At 48.8% G+C, this 27,809-nt stretch overlaps 1 protein-coding gene across 1 annotated transcript in view; it reads left to right on the forward strand.

Moving 5' to 3' along the window:
• CIROZ (ciliated left-right organizer protein containing ZP-N domains) overlaps window positions 1-27,809 on the forward strand; it is a 190,827-nt gene that overhangs the window by 38,689 nt on the left and 124,329 nt on the right. Inside the window, exon 3 of the mRNA XM_078640376.1 lies at window positions 4,969-5,093. Coding sequence (XP_078496502.1) covers window positions 4,969-5,093 — 125 coding nt within the window. The remainder of the gene's footprint in view (window positions 1-4,968; window positions 5,094-27,809) is intronic.

A 27,809-nucleotide genomic window follows, 5' to 3' on the forward strand; every position in this document is an offset into this window, starting at 1 on the left:
AGTATGGGACTATAAAAAATTGTTTAAGGCTGATCCATCAAAGAGTCATTTGAACCAATACATTGAGCATCTTTGAAAATGTTATCATGGAAGAGAGCTTTCTTATTAGGAGTAATATCAGGAAAAAGAAGTATAGAAATTCAAGCCTTTTTCAGTTAAACCAGCATACTTTAGATTTGATAAAAATAAGGTAATATTGTAAACCATTCCAAAATGTATTTGAAAGTACCAACATCTTTTCACCTCAACAAAATAATTCCTTGCACAACTTTTTTTGCCACAGTGGCTGGAGGACCCTTGCACTCATTTGTTGTTAATTGATGTTTGAAATTTTACACTGATAGGATGAAAGAATTTCTGAAAATGTCCTGGTTTTTGGTCTTGTATGGAATTTAAACAAGGAATGTCAAAGGAAGGTATATCTTGATGGTGTACCCCTTGTATATCTGATTGTCAGGTAAAAGTCAACAGGCCTTTGAGGTATAATGTAGGAGCACACGCTACAAGGGGCATGACAGCAATAGTGGCATTGTCCTTATTGGACATCTGCCGAACAATGACCTGGTCGTCAACCCACACCTTCTCCAGATACTGCTATCTAGCTGGCCAATTGTCAACTGAGGCAGTTGTGGGTCATGCGGTTTGCAAACCCTTTTTCAATAAGGTAGCCTTCATTACACACTATGAAAATCTGGCTGTTGAAGCCTCGAAGGAGGTTTGGAGCTTGGAGCCCCTCCTGATTGAATGGATGTCTCATAATGAGGTAGATGGGCTAAGACTGGTCTATCAAGGGTTGTCCTTTGTTTTCAGTGTCAGTTGGTGTATTGAAATGTTGCAATGTTAAACATTGACTACAGAGGCTTTCCAACCTAATGTGGGAAGATAATTCAATCATGTGAATCTTTGGAAAAACAGTGCAGCAGAACTGCAGTTACAGGTAAGTAACTTCTTCTACTCCGAGGCCATAGTTCTCTCCTATTCGCAAGTGTGGGTACCCTGCCAACTTCTTCAATTTTATCTGCTGATCAGTGTGATGCAGAGCTTGCTTCCAGTGCACAGGTGTGTTGAGTCCAACTAACTATGTTATGTTACGTTATGCAGTTTTGTAGCTGCTACTATCACCTGGAAGGGTATCCTGCACAGAGCATATGTGAACCAGGTGTGACTCAGAACTTAGGGCCTAGTGGGACTCCGTGAAAAGCCAGTTCTTCAGCTTCTTGTGGAAATGTGTTGTGGCAGGTTGTTCCACTCTTTGGAGTGATGTAGGAGAAGGCTCAACCATCGGATCTGTTTTTCCTTGTGCATGGGATGTGTGCAGGTAGGAGTTCGGACGACCTGAGGTGTCTGGAAGGATTGTGAAAGCAGATGCGATTGTTGAAGTTTGCTGGGACAGTGTTATGTAGTGCCTTGAAAGTGTGAGTGAGGAGTTTGAATGTGCTTGTTTGTGTATGTGGAGCCAGTGGAGCTCCTTTACGTGTGGTGTGAATGTGGCGTGGGAGTTTGAGAGCAAATCTGGCTGCTGAATTATGAATGGTCTGAGCCTTTTAGTGAGTTTTTTGTTGATCCAGACATCGAAAGTGTTCTCATAGACCAGCTTACTTGTGAAAAGACCATGCATGATGGTTTCTTCAGTGTATGGAAGCATGAGGAGGTGACAGCGCTGACTTAGGCAGTCATATGGAAATTGCTGTTGATTACGATCGCAAGGATTTTTAACGTGGGTTGTGGGTATTGGTTCTGGATCTGTTTTTCACCCAGTGCTCTGCCCGAAGATCTCAATTTCAATCTTGATGGTGTATAATTTCAGATGGCTGGTCTTCATCCAGTGGGAATGATTTCAGTTATGCAGGTATTAAACTTGGCCCAGGCACTGGGTTTCGTTTCTATGAGGGAGATAATGAGTTGCATGTCATGGGCATAGGAGAGGACGTTGATTTTGTGAGAGCAGGTGATGCTGGCTCGAGGGATCATGTTTGCATGTTGTGAGAGCGGATAAGGGTGGCTAGAGGGATAATGTAATCATCTTTACTCTGAACTTATGTTTCACAATGAGAATGAGTTAGTCGGTCGTTCTGGGTGTGGTACTGCTGACACATGCCTTCTGGAGAATGAGAAGGGAAATGCAGTCTAGGTCTGCTCCTGTAATGAGAGATGAGGCACTATGGTTTAGAGCCTAGTTCTTCCCATGTGCTTCCTGAGGCTTTCTCTCTCTCCCTAATCTGTGCTTCTTTAGGACACCTGCCACAGGTGTGCCGTAATGGTTTTCACTGACCAATAAGTGCAGTGAAAACCGAAGCTGCAATCTTGGGCCACATGAATTCTAGCAGTCTGAACCCCACCATTATTACTGGTCACACAGACAGAAAGAAGGACCACTTGGCAGGATCAAGTTGGACTATAGACTGGGCAGACACTGACAATTCGTCTGCCTAGGTTTCCAACTCCAATAGATCTTCCATACTTCCTGGTCTCATTGATCTTCTTAGGTTTCATATTATCTGCCCCAGTTCCCATAGTGCAGGTCTGTTTTGACTCAGTGTCCCATGGATTTACTTTGTTTCCCAGTCTCCATTCACCTGATTTGCAGGCCTGCCTTTGTCAATCTGATTTGTTTCTGTATTTCCAAGGATCTTTCCTGGGTCTGCTCTCAAGTATCTGACTGAGTTCCCCATATCCATTGCCATGAACCTGCCTAAAATGCTTGCCTTCATGTGCCTGCCTTTGAATTAATGTTACTAAGGGCCTACTTGGGTTCCCTGTCCCCACGGATTAGTCTTAGATCCCCATTCCCTTCACTTTAATGTATATATATATATATATATGTCCACATGAATCTGCCTGGACTTTTCTTTGAAAAAGTTGCCTTTGTTCCCTTTGGCCAAGGATCTGCCTTAGTTCTCTGTTCTATAGATTTACCTACACTTCTTACACTACACTGATGATCTAGTTATTTTAGCTAGTATTGGTTTAAAATGAGCTTAAAAACTCTGGAGTAAATTGACTAACTAGTAATGAAAACAAATATTAATAATTTACTTTTGCAATCTGCGAATATCCTGAACATGGTTTCTGAATAACTGTAAGATGGAAGGGGCTCCTAGTTTTAACTATCTAGATGTGTCTTTCGAATAAATGGATGACATAAAAACTTGCATTGCTTGTTTAAAGAATGAGGCCCAGATTTGCTAATGCTTTGAGTTGCGTTTGCATTACTTTTTTAATGCAAACCCTACGCAAAGTATTATGTTGGGATTTACTATCCAACAAATCAGGATTTGACTTGAATAGTTTCCATAAGTGATGCAAAGTTGTGCAATAAGTTGCATTGTATTAGACTGCGTCAAAGGCACATTCCATTGGGGGTGTATGGGCATTCCCATTCAACAATCTATTGGTTTTGGCGCCAAACCCTATCTACAAACAATTGTAGACAGAATTGTGACAAAATCCTACAACTGCTTGAGCTAGGCACAATGAGGGGAAATATTTTTGTTTCTCCTCGTTTTTCCTACTTTGCATGCACGCTGCATTGTACAGCTCCAGACCAAAGCAGGAAAAGTAGCAAATGTTAGTTTGTGTACAGGAAGGCTACCAGTTCTGTACAAAAACTATTCTTACAGTTCACACACATCCTTGCTCTATGGCACAACTGTGTGTGCATTTGCGCATTGCAGCCAAAAGTACTCCAGTGCAGGGAGAGAGGAAACCAGCACCGCATCTTAGTAGATATGGAGCTGTTCTGCTCTCTCCATTTCATGCAACCCACCTCTGCCACTTTAGTCAAAGAGATCTGCCTGGATTCCATGCTCCTATTGATCTCTCTTTAGCCCCTGTTCATATTGGTCTGCATTTGATTCATGCCCTCAGAAAACTGAAGTTGCTATCCGCTTTGTGCAGGGCTCTGCCTGACACAGACCCAGCGCTCATGAAGCTGATGGCAGACCAGACCCTTGAGGCTAGTGCTGACTTAGGGGGCGATTACCAGTCTTATGGCCCGAGGATTACCAGACTCGCGGAGGTCCAGCCACCAGCGCACAGGCCCTCCGACCGCCCTATTACAAGTAGGATGGTAGGACCGCACAAGTAGGATGGTCGGACCGCGCCAGGGAACTGCTGTTTCTTGGCGGTAGAGCGGTGGTCTTGAGGCCGCAATATGCTAGGTGGGACCACCACAGTCAAGTATATTATGAGTTTCCTCTCCGCCACGGTTTTCATGGAGGTTCCACCTCCATGATAAGCGTGGCAGACCGGAAACAAAGGGGGTCCTACCGGGTCCCCTGGTGCCTCACACCATGTGGATGCATGAGGGGCACACAACATGTGTCCACCTGTATGCATGTACCCCAGTTCATGCACAGCATGGACTTTACAGTCCATGCTGTGCAAGAATTATTTGGGCGTTCCCATTGCGGTACAATTTTCCGAGGCACCGCCTTGGAAACGCCAAAAAATAGCCCGACAGACAGGAGAAAACTCCTAATCTAACCGGGCGGCCCGACCATGACTTTGGGGCAGTGGGAGCATGGCGGTGGAGTGCCACCTACTCCTGCAGCACCAAATGTTGTTATCAGGCCCTAAGGGCCTGATTTAGACATCTGCGAATGGGTTTCTCTGTCGCAAACGTAATTATTATCCAGGCCGCTGTCTTACAAGTGCCACAGGATATAATGCACTTGTAGTATGACGGATGGGATATCTGTCACGTTTGTGATGGAGTAACCTGTTTGCCGAACTGTAGGTCAGGCCCTAACTCTTTCTGACCTTCCCATGATTCCTGCTGTGCTTTGTCATCGGTGCACCCCGACCGTGGGTAGGGCATCTTGCTCCCTCTGAACCCCATAAAAAACTGAGGTAGTAGTGTAAGAAAATATCACACACCCTTTATCTAAAGTGATTCTTCTTGTGATTTGTGGTGCAATTTCTGATAGTATTGAAATACTCACCTACTTCTTTCTCCCTTGCTCACAGTAAGCCTGGTGTCCCTTGAGCGTCTAAACCTTGCCTTGTCTGGGAGCGGATATTCCCTTTATATGCATCCGGATGGAAACTATCTCTTCCGTGCTCAATATTCAGCCTTTTTCGTGCAGTTGGAGGTGAGATTTGTGTGTTACAGACCTCTTAATGCTAAAAAATATGACTTTTTGTTATCCTCATTGCTAGCAGACGTTTCAGTAGTGTTAATGTCCTGGGCTCTGCTTGCATCATTTCCCAGTTGCGCTTTAGCCCTGACTGAATGATCCTCAATGCTAAATACGTAAAAACAAATAAGTGTAGGGCACCGATTTGTATTACTTAGTAGCCGAACGGTGGCACTGCTAAATGCTGGGGATACTAGGTGCCAAGCCTGACTAGTTTTGATTCCACCTCATGCCTCTTTATAACATCGCCTTACACTTTCAGCCTTCTAAACTTACCTGTATAGATTTTCATCCACCTTTGTCTCTGTCTTCCTGTTTTAACTTCCTCGCTTTTTTCACTCCATAACAGTAGCTCCTGTAGGGCTGGAGATCAACACTGTGGCCAGTGGTGGTCTCTGCATGTGTCTATTGGTAGTCCAACAATTTGGAAAAAGTACTTTCATCCAGCCCCTTGACAGGGGAGGGGAGGGGAGGAGGGGGGAGTACGGTCCGCCAAAGTCTAGATCGGGCCCTAAGTATCTTATTTTTCAACATTTGGCATTGGAAGGTAGAGTGCCCATCATGGATGCCCTTGGCTATCCCAAGGCATCTCAGAAGGAGGCCAGCCCTATGTCTTAACCCTTCTATCCATAACACTCCTATCAGAATAAAAATAAAATGTTGTACTTTTCTGTGCCAGGGACTTTAAATGCAACTGCAATTAAAGCATTCCCAATTTCAGGCATAAAAAAAGACAGTATGGATTTTTGAGTTTCAAAAAATACAACTGTTTCCCCTGGAGCTTTCTGGTTTCTGTGATTGGTTTGAGCGGCCAGGGCACGCTGCAGTTCCTTGAGCCCACAGGATCAGACCTAGAGTACTTGCAGGAGTGGTTTAACAATCCCAAGGGTGTGTATTGTTCACATATACAGAACCACACATATGATATCCACAATAGGGTGCCTCCACCTGGTGTTGGATCATTCCAGGAACTAGGGTATGCATATCCACACCTTCTCAATAAGCACAAATACAAGGGCGCGATTAGGAGTATTGGAATATTGCATTATTGTATGCAGAGATTCCGAAACGGCCTCAATTTCCAATACTGGCTGGCATCTCCGTGTACCATTCTTGGAATCACCTGTCAAACTCCACGGAATGGGGAATAACATATGACCGTATTAAAAAAAAAAAGAAATCAATCAAAATCTTTATTTCGGTTAGTTTTAACCGTAACAAATGCGAATAAAATTTACAATAAAATGCATTCTTAATTAACCCAATAGTTTCAGGGCAACATGGCAGGGCAAATAAATCCATGGTAATTACATGATCCAATTAAAAAATATTGCCAATAAAACCTATCTACATCAATAAATATTTATAACTGAATACGTGTCTCTCAGCCAGACTAAGATTAATACACGTCAGGTCACAAATTTGAGAAGACATTCAGCTGAGTCACGTGATTTTTTTGAACTCAGGGCTCAACAACTATAATACTTGTCAGTCCTGAAGATGGTCTCATCAATCAAAAAGTAGAGACCGAAACGCGACCTACGCTTTTTCTTCTGATATTCGTTTAATTTTCACTAAGAAGAAAAGTGTTGACAATAGTTACAGTGAAGGCTTTACATTTTATACTGCTACCTTCTTGTCACATTGTTTGTATTTTTAAGTACCCTTATTTGATTCTTCAAGATAAAAAGTGGATATTTTTCTAATACACCCGTTTCTGTTATAGTTTTTTGTATGACTTTGCACTTATGATTCATATTCTGTATGATAATTCTTGTTTTTGCTTGTGATTTTGATTCACTGTATATCAATCAATCAATCAATCACAGCATTTATATAGCGCACTACTCACCCGGAGGGTCTCAAGGCACTAGGGGAGGGGGGGTCCGCTACTGCTCGAACAGCCAGGTCTTGAGCTGCTTCCTGAAGGCGAGGTGGTCCTGGGTCAGGCGGAGGTGGGTCGGGAGGGAGTTCCAAGTCTTGGCGGCCAGGTAGGAGAAGGACCTTCCCCCTCTGGTGGCTCTTCGGACGCGGGGGACGGCGGCGAGGGCGTGGCCGGTTGATCGAAGCTGGCGTGTGGGAGCGTAGAAGTTGAGGCGGCTGTTGAGGTATCCGGGGCCTTGGTTGTGTAGGGCTTTGTGTGCGTGGGTGAGGAGACGGAAGGTGATTCTCTTGTTGATCGGGAGCCAGTGCAGGTCTCTCAGGTGTCCGGAGATGTGGCTGCGACGGGGGAAGTCCAGGATGAGTCGTGCTGAGGCGTTCTGGATCCGCTGGAGTCTCTTCTGGAGTTTGGCGGTGGTACCGGTGTAGAGGGAGTTGCCGTAGTCCAGACGGCTGGTGACGAGGGCCTGGGTGACCGTCTTCCTGGTCTCGGTGGGGATCCACCGGAAGATCTTACGTAGCATGCGCAGGATGTTGAAGCATGACGAGGAGACGGCGTTGATTTGTCTGGTCATGGAGAGGGAGGAGTCCAGGATGAAGCCCAGGTTGCGTGCGTGGTGTGTTGGTTTGGGTGCGCTGCCCAGGGCGGGGGGCCACCAGGAGTCGTCCCAGGCGGAGGGTGAAGATCCCAGGATGAGGACTTCCGTCTTGTCCGAGTTCAGTTTCAGGCGACTGTTCATCATCCACTTGGCTACGTCTGTCATCCCTTCGTGTAGGTTGGCTCTGGCGGCGGTGGGGTCGTTGGTGAGGGAGAGGATCAGCTGGGTGTCGTCGGCGTAGGAGATGATGTTGAGGCTGTGTTGGCGTGCGATGGCTGCGAGGGGGCTCATGTAGACGTTGAAGAGGGTTGGGCTGAGCGAGGAGCCTTGAGGAACGCCGCAGATGACTTCAGTGGCTTCTGACCTGAAGGGGGGAGGCGGACTCTCTGTGTCCTTCCGGCGAGGAAGGAGATGATCCATTCCAGTGCCTTCTCCTGGATTCCGACTTTGCTGAGGCGCTGCACTAGGGTGCGGTGGCAGACAGTGTCGAAAGCCGCGGAGAGGTCTAGGAGGATGAGGGCCGCTGCTTCTCCGTTGTCGAGCAGGGCTCGGATGTCATCGGTGGCTGCGATCAGGGCAGTCTCGGTGCTGTGGTTGGCCCGGAATCCAGACTGCGAGAGGTCGAGGGATCCGTTCGTCTCGAGGAAGGCGGCCAGCTGCTTGTTGACGGTCTTCTCGATGACTTTTGCAGGAAATGGGAGCAGCGAGATGGGGCGGTAGTTCTTGAGGTCGGTGGGGTCGGCTGATGGTTTCTTCAGTAGAGCGCTGAGTTCGGCGTGCTTCCAGCTCTCCGGGAAGGTAGCGGTGTCGAAGGAGGTGTTGATGATGTCCCGCAGGTGGGGTGCGATGACAGCGTCGGCCTTGTTGAAGACGTGGTGAGGGCAGGGGTCGGTCGGAGATCCGGAGTGGATGGAGTTCATCGTGCGGATGGTGTCTTCGGTGCTGATCGGGGTCCAGGCGCGGAGGGTGGTGGTGGGGGGCGGTGGTTCGGTCGTGGCGTGTGTCAGTTGAGTGCTGAAGTTGTTGTGTATGTCCGCGATCTTGTTGTAGAAGTAGGAGGCCAGGGAGTTGCAGAGGTCTTGTGAAGGGGTGATGTCGTTCTTTCCGGCGTTGGGGTTGGAGAGCTCTTTAACGATGTTGAAGAGTTCCTTGCTGTTGTGTTCGTTGTTGTCCAGTCGTTCCTTGAATGCAGTTTTCTTGGTGGCGTGGATCAGTTGGTGGTGTTTTCAGGTGGCGAGCTTGAGGGCAGTCATGTTGTCCGGTGTTGGGTCTCTGCGCCAGGCTTTCTCGAGGGCTCGGCAGTTCCTCTTGGAGCTCTTCAGTTCGTCGGTGAACCATGGGGCTTTCTTGCTGCCGGGCCTGCTAGGCGGGGTCTTCAGAGGGGCGAGGTCGTCTGCGCAGTTGCTGATCCACTTTGTGAGGTTGGTGGCCGCCTGGCTGGGGTTCGTTGCGCCGGTGGGAGGGTTCTTGCTCAGGGAAGTCGCAAGCTGGTCGGCTGTGATCTTGTTCCAGCTTCTGCGTGCAACCTGTTGCTGGTGGTGGTGGATCGTGGTCCTTCTGAAGCTGAAGTGGACGCAGCTGTGGTCCGTCCAGTGGAGTCCGGTGGCGTGGCTGAAGGTGATGTCCTTGCTGGATGAGAACACGGGGTCAAGAGTGTGTCCGGCGTAGTGGGTGGGGGTGGTCACCAGCTGCTTGAGTCCGAGGTTTGCGAGGTTGTCCAGCAGGATGGTGGTGTTGCGGTCGTTGTTGTTCTCCAGGTGGAAGTTGAGGTCCCCGAGGAGGATGTAGTCAGCGGAGGGGAGGGCGTACGGGCTGATGAAGTCGGCGATGTCTTCGCTGAATTGTGTGCGTGGTCCCGGGGGTCTGTAGATGAGGGTGCCTCTGAGGGTGGTCTTGGGGTTGATGTGGATCTGGAAGTGCAGGTGTTCGGTGGGTGCAAGGGTGTCGTCGGTGTTGGTTGTGATGCGGATGGTGTTCCTGTGGATGATGGCGATGCCTCCTCCTGTCTGGTTGACGCGGTCCCTCCGGATGATCTTGTAGCCGTCCGGATGGCGATGGCGATGTCGGGCGCTGAGGAGGCGTTCATCCAGGTTTCCGTGAGGAAGGCGACGTCCGGGGCTGTGGTATCGAGCAGGTTCCAGAGCTCGACGGCGTGTCTGTGGACGGAGCGGGTGTTGAGCAGGATGCACTTCAGGTGGCTGCTGCTGGTGCTCGTCTTGGTCGGTGCTGGTGTAGTGCAGGTCCGGATGCAGGTGAACTTGCAGGAGTGGCAGCAGAAAGGTCCGAGGGTGCGCCTCGGGGTGGCTCGGTAGCAACCAGGGATCCGGCCGGCGTTGAGTGCGTTGAGCTCGGAGGCGTCGTAGGTCCGGCGGGTGGGCTGGTGTCTGCGGGAGCCAAGGGTCCTGGCACTGGGCGCAGTCCAGGCGTGGACGGGTGCAGACGGGCTTACCTTTGGCGCGCCTTCGGCGCACAATTGGCGCGCCCGCTGCGCGTCAACGCTGCGCGTTTGCCACTCTGCCATAAGTGGAGAGTGGGGGGGCGGAGCGAGGGAGGGGCAGCTGGGAGGCGGGAGGGAGCGCCGAATGAGGGTCGAGGAAAGTAAGGGGGTGGCCGCAGGGGGGCAGCGGCGGGGAGGGAGGGAAGAGAACGGCGGGAGGAGGAGGGGTGGCGGGAAAGGAGAGGCGGGAAAAAACAGCTGAGCGCCGAGGGGGGAGGCCTGAGGGCAGTCCCTAGCAGGCAGTGGGCAAGAGGCAGGGGCAGGGATCAGACAGGCAGCAGGGTGACCTGGCCCCCGGAGACCGTGCGATGGCGGGGTCGGGGTCAGGCAGCTGGCAGCAGGGAGACCTGGCACGCGGGAACGTGCGAGGCAGGGGCAGGAGGTAGGCAGCAGGGAGGCCTGGCAGGCAGGCGTCAGGCGTCAGGCAGCAGGGGGGCCCTGGTACACGGGGACCGTGCGACAGGTGGAGCGACCAGGAGGGTCACAGCTCACTGCCGTGCGGTCTCAGCCTTATGTGTCCCAGTGGGAGGGAGGGGCAGCTGGGAGGCGGGAGGGAGCGCCGAATGAGGGTCGAGGAAAGTAAGGGGGCGGGCCGCAGGGGGGCAGCGGCGGGGAGGGAGGGAAGAGAACGGCGGGAGGAGGAGGGGTGGCGGGAAAAAAGAGACGGGAAAAAACGGCGGAGCGGCGAGGGGGGAGGCCTGAGGGCAGTCCCTAGCAGGCAGCGGGCAAGAGGCAGGGGCAGGGATCAGACAGGCAGCAGGGTGACCTGGCCCCCGGAGACCGTGCGATGGCGGGGTCGGGGGTCAGGCAGCCGGCAGCAGGGAGACCTGGCACGCGGGAACGTGCGAGGCAGGGGCAGGAGGTAGGCAGCAGGGAGGCCTGGCAGGCAGGCGTCAGGCAGCAGGGGGGCCCTGGTACACGGGGACCGTGCGACAGGTGGAGCGACCAGGAGATACTGTGCAGTGGAATTAGCTGCTAAAAGAAATTAATTAGCAAGGAAACCATTTGTCTGGCCTTGAAATTTAATTATAAAAATAATCTAATTAAATATTTGAATAAATCCCTTGAAGGCACACTTACCTTATCATTTTACTTTGATCGAGCCCTCAAGGGTAGTTTTGGGTTGCCCATTTTACTTTTCATCATCCTATCCTATCAAAAATATCTCCACCAGTTAACTGTTCCACGGGCTAGAACAGTTTCCTGGGGCGATCGCCGCTTTTTGGTGGCTGCCCCGAAACTGTGGAACACCCTCCCCCAACATATTAGGCAAAGCCCATCCCTCTTCCAGTTTCGTAAACAACTAAAAACTTGGCTCTTTGAGCAATAATTTTCCACCATGTTTTCCAGTTCCCCCAATGAAAATAAGGGCAGTTTTAGCGCCGAGACGCCTACGGGTATTTGTTGCGCTTTAGAAATGTCAAAAAATAAATAAAAAAATAAAAAATATCATAATGACTGGTCACACAAAGGTCAGGATGGTCTTCGGGCATCAAAGAGTTGTGATCTTTTAGGTGTAGTTAAGTAATTATATATTTGCCTTGCATTGTAGAGGTAGATGATGTAGTGGATGCAATTTTATTATATTGCATTAACATTATCAACCTCAGTATACTACACTTTCCAGGACTTGAAACACAAAGTTGGACGAGGCCAGCAGATATCTGAGAAGCACTTTCTTTTTTTTTTCTTTTTTTTATATTTTTATTTTCATTTTATCAAAACATAACATGGCAATCATGCAATTAACTGTGCACATATCCAGGCCCCCCCCCCCTTCCAGAGTTGTCCATTTCCATCAAGAGACGCATCAGGGCGATTTATCTGTGAAGCACTTTCCACCATATTTTTAGCTTGGGAGTCTACGGATACACAGGAAATGTCCATGCAAGTCTAATATTTTCCGCAAAATGTGAGGCAAGATTCTTCCTTCACGCCATCTGTGAGAGAAATTGAATGCCTCACTCCTATGAAACTGCAGATTGGCCATATAAATAATGTAGACAATTAAATTGCTACCCCAAACAAGGCAAAGTATCCTTCTACAAGATCATGTTGTGACTTCAAGTTTAAGAGGTTCTTCAGTTGGTGTTTCAAGAAGGTGAACCCGGGAACTTGTCAAGGGGAAACTACACCATTTTATTTTAATTGTGTAACTGAATATAGTTTACATGTCTGCACTCTGGCTACACTTGATGGCCATTATAACATATCACAAGTTCTCTTTTAAGGCATTTCTCTGCTTGACATTCGTGTGTAGAGATTTCTGAAAAGTCTGAGGAAAATGTTGCTCCTCAATTAGAACACTGTCTCTTCATTGGGATTTAAATGTTGATATTTACTTCCAAAATAGATGGGCTCATCCTTTTCACAAGAGAACATTACATGATTTTCATCATAATAACGTTTCTTTGAGGTGTTCACTCATCTTTTCTACCAAAGTGATTTCAGAGTTTCACAGTAATTATGCGACATGTTTAATATCTCTCTTGTGAATCCTTTAATACCCGAAGGAAGCTCATTCTGCACCTTAAATATGAGGAGGACTCTTTAATATTATTTAAATACAACTTAAGACACACACAAAGCTGAGTAGTTCTTCATTATCTATGGGGCTGTTTGTACTGTTCTGTCTTACTTTAAGCAGTCTTCTTAAAAAAGAGAGGGACCCTTTAGAATCCAAAGTACTAGGATTCAAGCAGAAACTCAAAAAGGAACGTCCTCTGGGAGTAATATAAATCTAACTTCACAGCATTTCACCACAAACGAAGTCCTCTTTTGACCAACAACCATCAAACATTCAACCAGAGGGATCACTGTTAGAACCAATGGTCCATTTATTGTCACAGAAACCTACAAGTTATACATCAATGTAATCAATTTATTAAAAATATAATACAAAATGTAAAAACATTTCATGCAGGAAAAAAAGAGAATTCCTTTTTCCTCAAAGAGCAGCAATATAAATGACAATATCACAAAAAAATGTGTTTAAAAACACAACACGGGGCGTGGCCAGCTGTCGATGGGAATGGCCGCTCGGTAGCCGAGCTCCGGCAGGCCACTCCTGATGAATCCGCATACTACTGTCTGCCCGGGCCTAATCACCGCCCGAGGGCATACACTATCTCCGAGGCCATTACTGGAGGTGCGGTGCAAATTCGAGTCCTATCGGGCGCCATCTATGTGAGGCGCTCCGGGCGCCGGACTCCCCGAGTATAACTGGGCGGACAGGAAGTACGTCCGGTTGGCTGTGAAGGGCAATGCGATGCCGCGGCTGCGGCCTGGCCTGAGCGGGGACGCGCTTGCCACCTAAATCGCCCCTGCACCTGGAACTCTGCGGTGCATGACTGCCTGTCTGCGGGGTCATTGTTGCCGGCTCAACATTCTTCACACACAATTGTGCCTGCCTCACCTTTGCTGTGCGCCGCTGTACGGTGCTTCACTGTCTCCAGTGTGCCTGCGGGGCCTGCGGGTCTCCACGGCCATCATAGTCGCTTCCATTGCAGACAGTGATTTCACCGACTGCGCTGGCTCCAACGACGCTCTTCTGCACTGGAGACGCCCACACAGTCACCTCCGAGCTTCCCTGGAGCGGCACGCCACACTTCCTGCTGAGTGCATTGTGGGCCTATGGGCAGAGGCCCAATTCCTGCACCGGAGTCTGGTGAGGCGCGCTGCTTGACTGTCTGGGCAGCGCAACTCTGTTCTTGCCTGAGGGGCCTGCATCCGGTCCATTGCTGGGCGCCCTGCTGCAGGAAGGAAGGTACTGTTTTGTCTCTGCTGAGAACTGTGGCAGATTAACTTGTCCTTAGCCTGGTGGGAGCCAAACGTCACCAGAGCCTCCACTTCTCCTCAGCCTTATTGGTTTCATTGGACCCGTGCCACTGTAGGTGTCGGTTGGGCGCCCTGTTGTACTATACGACAGGGGATGGGAGCCAGGACCGATATGCCACGTGGGGGTTCCTACAGCAGTGGGCAGTAAGTGGATCCTGCATCCTGCCCTCTCACGATCCGCCACCCGAGGAGGCGCCATGGCGACGGGCTGGAGTGAGCGCAATGCGGCCCAGACCAAGTTGGACAAATTTGCGTGGCAGGGGAGCCAAGACGACAAGCAGTGCAGCACGGTGGCCCCGGATAGTGCTCCAAAACCCACAACAAGGACCTATTGGCGGCAATAACTACCATGCGGACCTCTCTGGAGAACCAAATTGACACGGTTGGTGGCTCTCATACGAGATGACATGCGTAAAATGGCCGATCGTGTCACATCCATTGAGACCACCACGCCGGAGCTGGTCACAGACACTAACCTCCTCAAGAAGCAAGTCGCTGAGCTGTGTTCATCTCATGAGGCCTTTACGATGCAGCTCAACGACTATGAAGGTAGGAGGCGCCGCAATAACATCAGAATTTTGGGTGTTCGGTAGAGAGCAGAGGGGCCAACTGCTGATCTTTATGTAGAGGAACTCATACTGCAGCGTCTAAAGCAGAGGGGTCTCTCCAAATGTTTCTCGATCGAGCGAGCGCATTGGGTACCGGGAGGTAAGCCCAAACCGGGTGCCCCCCCGTCGACCCCTTTCCCGAGTGTTCAATTATCATGACCGAGACTTGATCCTTCAAACAGCGAGGGTGGCACCCCCACTGACAGTTGAAAACAGCAAGGTTTCGTTTTTCCCGGACCTAACCCTGAAGGTCCAAAAACAGCGGCTTCTTTGAAGTGAAACGGGCTCTCAGGAACCAGGAAATCAAATACGCCATGTTATTCCCCACAAAGCTTAGAATTGAATCCGACAGTAAGCTGTGGTTTTTCACTCATTCTGAAGATGCCTGGGACTGGCTCGAAGGCTGGCGCACGGTGGACCCTAAACCCCACAAGTCGACGTCGATTGCTGAGGAACTTCACGAGTGGCGACAACAACCTCGATCTCCCCCTCTCTCTGAGGCAAGCCCTCCTGGCCCCACGGGGTGCCTATTCTAGACTGAACTTACTTGACTATTATGGCTTGCTGAGTTCTGATCTGCATGTCGTTGACTTTGTGGGTTAGGTTCTTGTTCCATCACCAGGGGTTGCCGCAAGTACTCTTGGAGCCTGAGTGGTTGATTCTGCGCTTGCATTGACTTTCACGTATACACTGTAGCGCCTTCTGTGTTTTGGAAGTTGAATGAGTGCACTTTTGGATCCTGCGTGACTGACTTTACGTTTGCATGGACTTTGACGCACAGGTTTTCCGGCCTCCTGTTATTTGATTAGTTTAATGAGGTTGCATGGTATTTTTTGCTTGGGGTGTTGGGGCCAGGGCGGACGCTTGTTTCATTGTTTCCTGTTTTAGGGAGTGGGACTGTACACGTCCCCCAAGTTGTTGTGGGTGGGCGACAGGTGCTCTGCGTGTTTGGGGTGGCGGGTGGTTTCATGCCCGTCTTGCAGGAAGGCAGGGTGGGGGCAAGGCAGGGTGGTTGGGGGGTTTGTTGTTTTTGGTTTTGTTATGTTTGGTACCGGTTTTCTTTACCGTCCACCTCTCCATTCTTTCACTGGTCTCTGTTGCTATTGACAGATGTGACACTGGCCTAAGCCGTTCACTGCCATGCTTGCTTATCCGGAATCATTTGATCCCCATGGAACCAACGTGATGGCACGAGGTCTGACACTCAACGTGTCCACTTGGAATGTTAACGGTCTGGGGGACAAAATAAAGAGGGGCGATACATCAAGTGTAACAAGCTTGACTTAGTGCTTATGCAGGAGACTCACCTGGTTGGGAATTCCTGTGGCGCCCTGGACAGGAAAGGGTACAAAATGGTGGTCCATTCTGGCTTCACCTCGGGATCCATGGGAGTGGGGGGTCTTGCTTTGGAGGGGATGTCCTTATATCATTCACAACATCTGGACTGATCCCCTGGGTAGATACGCCGCAGTCTCAGGCTCCTGGGAGGGGTGTGTTGTTAATGTTGTTTCTGTATACGTCCCCCCTGGATTACAACACGCGACGCTGCGTGGCCTGGGAACCCTGCTTCTGGACATGCCACTCGGGGTGTTGGTGTTGGGAGGGGACTTCAATCTTACGATGGAGGGCTCTCTGGACCGTCTCCCTCCCCGGAGGGACCCACTGAGAGGTTCTTACTTGCTGGAGTTTGCGAATGCCCTTGGGGTTGTGGATGTCTGGCGGTGGTTCCATCCGTCATTTACACACTTTACGTTTCAAACAGGGGTGCATGGCAGCCAATCGAGAAATTATTGTATATTTACTCAGGCTCAGGACGTTCACCTTTTTACGAAGACCAGTTGCCTGACCCAGGGGATCTCTGATCACTCGCCTGTCCTGGCGACCTTGAGTTCTCGTTGCGGGGTCGTCCCAACACCATTCCGTACACCTGTGGGCGCTAAAAATTTCGAACGTCAAAGATGCTCTCTGCAAAGACACCGAATATTATTTCGCTGAAAACACTGACTCGGTTGACTCTGCAGTGACATTATGGGGGGCCTTTGGGGAAGTCATAAAAGGCAGGGCTCTATCACTAATGGTGGGACATAGGGCGGAGCAAGAGAGTGCTGGAGATGGAGGCAGATGTCTCGGCTCTGGAGGAGTCGGTAGCTTGGGATCCCAACCAGGCCACATGCCATAGCCTGGCGATTAAGAGACAGGACTATCGGCAGCTTTTCTTTGATGACGCTGCGGCCCGTTCTCTGGCATCCTGACACCGGATATATGAGCAGGGCGAGCGGACTGGTAAACTGCTAGCGTGGCTTGAATGACGGGAGCAGGCCACAAGGTGGGTGCGTGCGATAGAGACTTCTGAAGGCACTCTCTGTACTGACCCTCAACAAATCGCTGACACATTTGCTAGTTATTATGCAAAGGTCTACACTAGCTCTCCCATGTCCCAGGCCTCCCTGTCAGCTGACCACCTGGTTACTATTGACGTTCCCACTATTTCCGCACAGGACAGGGAGCTTCTGGATGCAAACATTACAGTGACGGAGGTCCAAAGGTTATACGAGATGTCCGTTCCGGGAAGGCTATGGGCCCTAACGGGCTTCCTATCAAATTATTTAAACCCATGTCAACTCTGGTGGCTCCCCACCTGTTAAATCTCTACACAGAATGTTTTGAATTAGGGGTCCAAACCGCAGAGATCCGAACCGCAGCCATTGTGGTTATTCACAAACCAAACAAACCTGTCGAAGTGTGTAAATCGTATCGCCACATATCCCTTCTGACGGTCGAGGCTAAGATTCTGGCCAAAATCCTCGCAAATTGACTTCTCCACTATATTGCTGATCTAGTCCACCCGGACCAATCAGGGTTTATGCTGGGGAGAAATACAGCTCGTAACTTGCATCGGGTCCATGGGGACCTCAGAAGGATCCATTCCCTAGAGGAGGATGCAATGCTGTTATCCTTGGATGCCTCCATGGCCTGTGACACCATTGAGTGGTACTTTCATTTTGCCGTTCTTAATTGCCTGGGGTTGATACGCTGGATCCGGCTATTGTATACTTGCCCCACTTCTCATGTCTTGTTTAATATTCATCGTTCCGCCACCTTTGAGCTTCACCGGGGTACGAGGCAGGGCTGCCCCCTGTTGCTGTTACTCTTCGCTCTTGTTTTAGAACCGTTGGCGGTGTGGATCAGTGGTGATCCTCAGATACAGGGGCTTAAGTGGACAGCAAGTCATGAGGATCGTATCGTGCTATATGCAGATGACATCCTCCTATACTTGGCTTCCCCTCGCGATCGCTGCGGCGGGTCCTTTATATTTTCCATATTTTTGGCACCCACTCTGGATATCAGATTAACTGGTCCAAGTCCCAGATGTATGCTCTATGGGGGCCCCCCGGCAAGTCTGCCGGGTATGAGATACCGCTGGCCCCCTGGGGTTTTCAGTACTTGGGTATCTTTGTCACTCCGGTTGACGATCTCTTTTTTAGCGAAAACCTACTTGGCCCTCTTCAGCGCTTTAAATCCGAGGCCGCATATTGACGCTCTCTTCCCCTGACTCTCCTCGGGCATGCGTCCCTGTTCAAAATGCTAGCACTCCCGCGATTTCTTTATGCCCTGCAAAATACCCCCATTCCGATCCCAGATTCGTACTTTTCTCAAATCAACGGCGTATTGCGAGACTTGCTGTGGGAGGGTCGTACGCCATGTATAGCAATGAATAAACTTACCATGGGTTGGTATGATGGAGGCATCGGCTTACCGGATCTCAGACTATATTACCAGCGTCCCAGTTGATCGCTGTCCATAGATGGGCGTTCAAACCCCACGACAAGCCTAATTTTTGCACGGACCACTGGCTCATGGGGCGCGGCGGGTACTAGAGGGCACTTTATACCGATCCCCGCAAACTCAATTTAACAGGGCTCATGGTGCGTACGGTCGAGATTTGGCACAGTGTCACTAAACGGTTGGGGTGGCACAAACGACTGATGAAAGCAACCCCTTTATGGGAACCTGATGTTCTGGGCCATTTGAGCTCCTGTCAGGGGGTTGACAAATGGGATCTAATCGGTATTTCCATGGTTAGAGACCTTTGGGTTAAAGGGAAGCTGGCCTCGTTTACAGAGCTAAAGTCTAAATACCATTTGGCTCTGTCCGAGGCATTTAGATATTTTCATATTACTCATGTTGTGTCCTCGGCCCTGCCAAGGGAGGGCCCCCTACCCGACTCGTCCCCCCTAGAAGACCGGCTATTGTTGGACCCCATGGATCAAAAAGCCGTCTCACTCACATATAGAAAGCTGGTCAACAACCGCACTGACCCGATGTTGAAACTGAGAGGGGGGGGGGGGGTGAGAGGGATTTGGGAGTGTTGGAGGACGACATGTGGTGGGACGCCATGGCCTCGCCTCGGGAAGTCGCCATCCCCATGCGCTTCCTCCAGTTTAAGATCCTCCACCGGGCCTATTTCCAAATTGTTGTTCAAATTAGGCAGACGCCCTGACCCACTTTGTCTCCGCCATTGTAACCAAGAGGGCACTTTCATTCATATTTTATGGGATTGCCCACGTATCCAGGATTACTGGGGGGAAATTGCTCGTCAACTTGAGAGGGCGGGGGCAAATCCCTCGGGCTATCCCCCCAGTTGTGCTTACTCAATATTTGGGAGGCAACGGACCTCACACAAGCTGACCAATCATGGTCTTCCATGGGCTTTCTTATAGCGAAACGAAATATTGCACTGAAGTGGGGCGTGGAGGCAGTCCTGCTCCTGGTTGACTGGGCAAAGGATATGGACATCGCCATGGTTGCTGAAAAGTCAGTATTTAAGGGACGGGGTTGCCCCAAGAAATGGGATCAGAAATGGGGAAACTGGAATTGCAAAGAGAAAGGCGAACCCTGATGGCCAAGCTGACGGCAGAAGTGCTGGCTTCCCCCCATAGTTGTGCTGTTCTTGCTTAATGTGGCCCAAACCACCTGCTGCAAGATGTTAATATTTTCTAGATAGCGATGTCTCTCATTGCTCCCTGTACATTGTATGACCTGTATTGCTATGTATGTATCCCTGCATTAGTAAGGGGTAAATGTCACTATGATGATGTATGTATTGGCGAGGGGATCTCTTTTTGTGAAAGCGTATTATACCTGTACTGGTACCCGTTTGTTGTTTATATAAAATAAAAAACAGTTAAAAAAAAAAAAACACAACACGCGGGCTTGGCTACAAAAAACACAACAACTACTCTTTTTGTATAGCATTGAACACAGGACAATAATAGATTAATATATTTTCTCCATAAGTAAGGCAAATGCAGTTTAATCCCTTGCATGCGTCGGACCGCCCCCGGCTTGAAAGTCTATTCTACTGTCCATGAATCCCAGAGAGAATCTCATGTTTGAGAAGCAAATGGTTCTCTTAATCCTACTTGTTTATCAAGGCTATTCTCTTTAAATTCTTAAAAATTCTGCCCACTTCCACGATTCATAGTAATGACCAGCTGCAGTGACCCTACTTGTTATGATGGAACAGTATAGCTTCTAGATTCTTTAATAATGGTAGTGTCATTCTCCAGTATCGGATCTTTCATAGATTGAATCTGTAGCTTGAATCATTCCCCATCGTCGAAGTTGGGAGTCCCACAGTACCATAGTAAAGCAGTATGTATCAGTATAGTATGCTATAATGGCAATGAAAAGTCAGTGTATTAGCCTATCTGTGTCATTTTTTTAAAAGGACCAACCTTGAACTATAACCAATCAGGTGACAGCACCTTCTAGGACACTACAGACAGAGGCTGAGTCCTCAGATGTTCTACTGCACGCCGTGTGAAGGCAGTCTCCTTGAGCTCTGCTCAGTTTTTCTTCTTTAGAGTTGTAGATTAATCTACAGCTTCTATGTTTGATACTTCTAAGAAGACCTCTGCAGATCCTGCAAAACCTGTGGAAATAAAAGCCTACATGTGGACAATCCACATAAGGACCTCTACCCTCAACATCAGGTAAAGGAGTGCAAAATATGTCACACTTCTTTCCTCTCAGACTCTAAAAGGCAGGGAGGGAAGGCTACTTCTGGGGCTAAAGAAATCTAAAATTTAGAAATCACCACTTCTGAGGAAGACAGTGATACCAATGTGAGGACCCATTAAAGGTCAACATCATCTGACCAAGTAACATCTGAGGAGGGCAGGTAGGCCTTAAAAACCCACCCTTAACACCCTCTGAGAAAGGAGAAAAACAATTTCATCTCCATGGAGAAGGCCTCCTCACAGCCCAGTGCTCCATCTATAAAAACAGGGGAACGGTTGCATTTTTCCTCCTCAGAACCATCCACGTTGAGGAGTAAAAAATCCTCTCAAACCCTGTCGATGACGACTTTACTGTTGACACCAGTATCAACAACGACGGTGACCACCGTCTCGTCCACCAGACCATTGTCGACAGGCCCATCTTGTTGTCAAGAGTAATGTTATCGGACCAGAAGGCCACAACGCGATGCTCCTGTATGTTCCAGCCCCTTGACCTCACTGTGGACCTGCTTTTGTCTTTTGTCTACACTGACCGTTACTAGGATCTGTGATCCTGCTTACGATCCTTCAATTAATAATAGAAAATCCCTGAAAACCTGACCAGGACGTATGTGAAAAGCGAAGTCAGAAAGATTATTTTAAGCCCTGAAGAAGTCCGGCAACGGACGAAACGCGTCGGCTATTCGCAACTATCAAAAAAAGAAAAGAAAGAATAAAAACTGAATAAAAGAAAGAAAATCAAAGTCACAACATTGTGTGTCTTTTGTGAACGTTTGGGAAAACCAATACTTTGTTCATCTGTATGTTCGTTTCTAACAACTATTTTTGCAAATGGTGCATAATTTTTGAAGGGTGCTGTCCAATTCCAAAAATTAGTCTCTTGGGTGGTAGGTTGCCTATCTTCCTTAAGGCCCGTGTGGGGATCACATGTCTGGACTTAGCACCTTCTATTCCTATATAACATATGGTACTTCAACAGTAGTGCTGATTATTCCTTAAATTCCCAGTTCTCGTGTCACATTAGTAATGTTATCGGAGGCGACGCCGGCTTTACCCCCAAACACATCGATGACGACACCATTGATAGAGAAATCGTTGACGACGGCGCCGATGATGGCGACATCGGTGATTCCTTCCATCCACGCTGAAATTGACCATGAAGTTAGCATCATTGACGGGTCTGTCAATGATAAAAATGACAAAGATCACCCAAAACAGCTTTAAGACCTGAGTTGACATCTCCTAGTAAGGTCTCAGCTTTTCTACCAAGTCACCTCTTAGACACAGAAGAATTGATCAACGATGGACCTTTTGGGGAAGAAAACAGCCCATCAACACTCCAGGTCAAATACCAGAAGGAGGATGAAGATGAATAGGACGAACATTATTACCATCAATATTATGCCCCTCCCAAGAGGCATTATGAACGTCATCAATACCATCCTCATCCGCAGCCCAGGAATGATGAAGTGCAGATGCTCATGTCTCTAGTTCAAGATCTGCAGGCCATGCTGCAAGATTACAGGAAGAGGTTTCCTGATCCTTCACAGGAGCAGCCAATAGTACCACCTCAAACTGCTTCTCCAACTACACCAAAAGCGGTACAAGAGGGGTTGGTGATGGACGGAGCATCTGAACCAATCAAACACTCACACCCAGTCAAAATATCTGGGTTTAATCCATCACCGTTCTTTAGCCCACTCTGCCACCCCAGTTCAGACATGGCTATATGGAAATCAGTCTGACCCTGTGCCTCATGGGAACAGTCCAGCCCGAACTGCCAAGCCATGCCTTCCCTGGACCGGAAAGAAGCTTCCGAGGACCGGTTTCTGGCATTACAGCCGTCTTCAGCCCGTCTTGCTTGAATCCAGTGGCAAAGTGAGCAAGGGACTCACGTCTGAGCATACCCTGTCACACCTATGGCGGCCAAAAGCGGTACAAAAGGGGTTGGTGATGGACGGAGCATCTGAACCAATCAAACACTCACACCCAGTCAAAAGATCTGGGTTTAATCCATCACCGTTCTTTAGCCCACTCTGCCACCCCAGTTCAGACATGGCTATATGCAAATCAGTCTGACCCTGTGCCTCATGGGAACAGTCCAGCCTGAACTGCCAAGCCATGCCTTCCCTGGACGGGAAACAAGCTTCCGAGGACCGGTTTCTGGCATTACAGCCATCTTCAGCCCGGCTTGCTTGAATCCAGTGGCAAAGTGAGCAAGGAACTCACGTCTGAGCATACCCTGCAACACTTATGGCAGCCAAAAGCGGTACAAAAGGGGTTGGTGATGGACGGAGCATCTGAACCAATCAAACACTCACACCTAGTCAAAATATCTGGGTTTAATCCATCACCGTTCTTTAGCCCACTCTGCCACCCCAGTTCAGACATGGCTATATGCAAATCAGTCTGACCCTGTGCCTCATGGGAACAGTCCAGCCCGAACTGCCAAGCCATGCCTTCCCTGGACCGGAAACAAGCTTCCGAGGACCGGTTTCTGGCATTACAGCCGTCTTCAGTCCGGCTTGCTTGAATCCAGTGGCAAAGTGAGCAAGGGACTCATGTCTGAGCATACCCTGCCACACTTATGGCGGCCAAAAGCGGTACAAAAGGGGTTGGTGATGGATGGAGCATCTGAACCAATCAAACACTCACACCCAGTCAAAAGATCTGGGTTTAATCCATCACCGTTCTTTAGCCCACTCTGCCACCCCAGTTCAGACTTGGCTGTATGCAAATCAGTCTGACCCTGTGCCTCATGGGAGCAGTCCAGCCCGAACTGCCAAGCCATGCCTTCCCTGGACCGGAAACAAGCTTCCGAGGACCGGTTTCTGGCATTACAGCCGTCTTCAGCCCGGCTTGCTTGAATCCAGTGGCAAAGTGAGCAAGGGACTCACGTCTGAGCATACCCTGCCACACTTATGGCGGCCAAAACCGGTACAAAAGGGGTTGGTGATGGACGGAGCATCTGAACCAATCAAACACTCACACCCAGTCAAAAGATCTGGGTTTAATCCATCACCGCTCTTTAGTCCACTCTGCCACCCCAGTTCAGACATGGCTATATGCAAATCAGTCAGACCCTGTGCCTCATGGGAACAGTCCAGCCCGAACTGCCAAGCCATGCCTTCCCTGTACCGTAAACAAGCTTCCGAGGACCGGTTTCTGGCATTACAGCCGTCTTCAGCCCGGCTTGCTTGAATCCAGTGGCAAAGTGAGCAAGGGACTCACGTCTGAGCATACCCTGCCACACTTATGGCGGCCAAAAGCGGTACAAAAGGGGTTGGTGATGGACGGAGCATCTGAACCAATCAAACACTCACACCCAGTCAAAAGATCTGGGTTTAATCCATCACCGTTCTTTAGCCCCCTCTGCCACCCCAGTTCAGACATGGCTATATGCAAATCAGTCTGACCATGTGCCTCATGGGAACAGTCCTGCCCGAACTGCCAAGCCATGCCTTCCCTGGACCGGAAACAAGCTTCAGAGGACCGGTTTCTGGCATTACAGCCGTCTTCAGCCCGGCTTGCTTGAATCCAGTGGCAAAGCGAGCAAGGGACTCACGTCTGAGCATACCCTCCCACACTTATGGCGGCCAAAAGCGGTACAAAAGGGGTTAATGATGGACGGAGCATCTGAGCCAATCAAACATTCACACCCAGTCAAAAGATCTGGGTTTAAACCGGTCCTCGGGAGCTTGTTTCCGGTCCAGGGAATGCATGGCTTGGCAGTTCGGGCTGGACTGTTCCCATGAGGCACAGGGTCAGACTGATTTGCATATAGCCATGTCTGAACTGGGGTGGCAGAGTGGGCTAAAGAACGGTGATGGATTAAACCCAGATCTTTTGACTTGGTGTGAGTGTTTGATTGGTTCAGATGCTCCGTCCATTACCACCCCCTTTTGTACCGCTTTTTGGCCGCCATAAGTGTGGCAGGGTATGCTCAGACGTGAGTCCCTTGCTCACTTTGCCACTGGATTCAAGCAAGCCGGGCTGAAGACGGCTGTAATGCCAGAAACCGGTCCTCGGAATCTTGTTTCCGGTCCAGGGAAGGCATGGCTTGGCAGTTCGGGCTGGACTGTTCCCCTGAGGCACAGGGTCAGACTGATTTGCATATAGCCATGTCTGAACTGGGGTGGCAGAGTGGGCTAAAGACGGTGATGGATTAAACCCAGATCTTTTGACTGGGTGTGAGTGTTTGATTGGTTCAGATGCTCCGTCCATTACCACCCCCTTTTGTACCGCTTTTTGGCCGCCATAAGTAAGGCAGGGTATGCTCAGACGTGAGTCCCTTACTCACTTTGCCACTGGATTCAAGCAAGCCGGGCTGAAGACGTCTGTAATGCCAGAAACCGGTCCTCAGAAGCTTGTTTCCGGTCCAGGGAAGGCATAGCTTGGCAGTTCGGGCTGGACTGTTCCCATGAGGCACATGGTCAGACTGATTTGCATATAGCCGTGTCTGAACTGGGGTGGCAGAGTGGGCTAAAGAACGGTGATGTATTAAACCCAGATCTTTTGACTGGGTGTGAGTGTTTGATTGGTTCAGATGCTCCGTACACTACCACCCCCTTTTGTACCTCCAACTACACCAAGGCACATTTCTCCACCGATAACACCTAAGATGACAACTGCGTCAAACACAGGAAGCGCCACCAAGAGAGGACCCAACATCTTCTGAGGATGAAAGGGGGGGGAAGGCAAGCTTCCTGAACCACAACCCCCATGGGATGAGTGGGACGACTACCTAGTGCCCACTCCATTGCTTCCACTGCCAACTCCTTCGGAATCTCCCCCAGAGGACATCAGTGGCTTTCATAACCTAATGCGCCCGGCTGCTACACAATTTCATGTTCCAACCTTTGTTAAACAGTTAGACTGTTTTCTCTATGACTTCAAAGAGCAAACAAAGAAGTCAATAAGAGCCATCACCATCATTGACTATATCTGGGAGGAGGGGGATAGGATAATGAGAAACCTGGCTACAGTGGCGGCAGTACCACTCCCCATTCCCTGCTTCCCTCACAGGTCATCCCAAACCTGATTCTGTGATCTCACATTTGGCTCAAAGGCAATCCAAAAATGTGAGCCTATTTCTGCGCCACCAGACAAGGAAGGCAGGCAGGCGCTTAGATAATATAGGGAAGAAATTCACCCTAATGTCTGCCATAACTGTTTGAGCGGCCAACTTGCTGGTGATCCTAGGTCGTTATGATCGGCAGATGTGGTCAGATGTCAGCAACCTCATTCACTTAGTACCTGAGGACAGGAATGCGGAAGACAGAAAGATTCTCCACGAAGGAGAGTGCATTTCCTCTGAGATTATAGATTGCACAATGAACATTGCCTCCAATGGCTTTCTCCAATTAGCTGGAGCAGCGGTCTTGAGATGCCAAGGATGGCTTAAAGCCATATCTTTCAAATCCGAGGTACAATCAAAAATATTGGACATGGCCTGTGATGTAGAAATGCTATTTGGAAATCACACAGATGATGCTCTTCTCACCATAAAAACGGACACAGATACAGCTAGGTCCCTAGTTATCCTTCAGTTTAAGAAGTTACCCTTTCACGGGGGGCTCGAGGAAGAGGTTTCTCTACTTACAGAGGAGGTTATCAGTGCACCCAGCAATACCAACAATCCCAATTAAGATCCTCCTACCAACCTCAGGCGTACCGTCAACCCCCCTCTGCAGTCTCTAACGAACAAGGCCCACACTGGAAGCAACATAAGCAGAGTCGAGATGCAGGTCACTAACAGTGACCTAGACCAGGTACCGGCTACATCCACTCCTTCCCATCTCGTGGGTGCAAATATGTCCAACCACCTCCATCAATGGGGAGAGATAACATCGAACAAACGGATATTAAATCTAGTAAGTTACCCTGCTGTCCCCTGACTGGTTATAGTTAAAGTTTTGTCCTTTTTTAAAAAGGACATAGATAGGCTATTAAACTGAATTTTCATTGCCATTATAGCCTATGATACTGATGCATACTGCTTTACTATGGTACCATGGGTCTCGCAACTTCGATGACGGGGAATGATTCAAGCATGTGAATCTATGAAAGATAACAATACTAGAGAACTGCAGTTACAGGTAAGTAACATATTTTCGTTCTCACTATATACATTTGTGTACAGGAGCACCATTCCCTGCAGCTGATTTAGTGCATTTTTTTTAATAGTAATGCAGAAAATGTTGGCTCTAATCTTGAAATTAGTTAAATTAGTTAAATAGTTAAAAAACTGAAACATTAATACATAAAAAAAATGTTTTGCAGTACAACACCTTAGGAGGCTGGCTTAGTAGAAAAAGACTAGTTACGGTGGGGAACGCGGCTTTGACAACATCGGTAACGTGCAGGCGGGAAGAAATACCAGTTCAGATTGAACATCGAAGCGTTGAGGATTGGAAACAATTTTGCAAGACCAAAGCTTATCCACAGTTAAACACTGTTAAGGAACGCGCCCGCAGGTGCTGTGATTTGTCACACAGACTGGCCCCTGATGAAGGTACCATTGTGTACCGAAATGCATTGGGCAGCATAAGAACACTGTGTTGTTAAACTACAATGGAATGTATATTGTATATGAAAAATCAAAAGATAAAGTGAATAACATGATGCAGTTGTTGATATGATGAATTAATCAGCATTGAGTAAAAAATGTACAGTAAACAAAGAGTATCATGTATTAAAATAATGAACTGTTTTCTGGTATAGAGTCCAGTTGAATGTTTTCAAAATTGTGAAGGTGTATCACACCGAGTGAACAGTGCGCGTCTAGATGGGTCTGTAAACCCGTCATAACTCACATTAGTAGAAAAAGAACCACACAGTGTAGTTATAAAAATGAGTATATTTATTATACACACTTGCTAACACTTTGGTATATCTCCTAACTGGAGTTATCAACACAATACACACACAAAATTTCAAATGTAAACAGGTAAGCAAGCCCAAATACACAGTGGTCTCGAGGGGGAGGCCAAACCATATACTAAAGAAGTGGAATGCAAACTGCGACCAAAGTCAGGACTTGGAACAGAAGGCTCAGAAGAGCTGGACACACAAGGAACCACCGGAGATAGGTACCCAGGAACCCCATAGAGGCTGTGTGTAGAGAGGAAATGTATTTATTTATTTATTTAAGTTTCTTGTAAAGCGCAGGAATTCGATCTCGCAGGAGATATCTCCGCGCTGTGTTGTTCCGAAATTAAAGAATG

The sequence above is a fragment of the Lissotriton helveticus genome, chromosome 5_1, assembly GCF_964261635.1.
Source record: "Lissotriton helveticus chromosome 5_1, aLisHel1.1, whole genome shotgun sequence".
NCBI classification, from domain to species: Eukaryota; Metazoa; Chordata; class Amphibia; order Caudata; family Salamandridae; genus Lissotriton; species Lissotriton helveticus.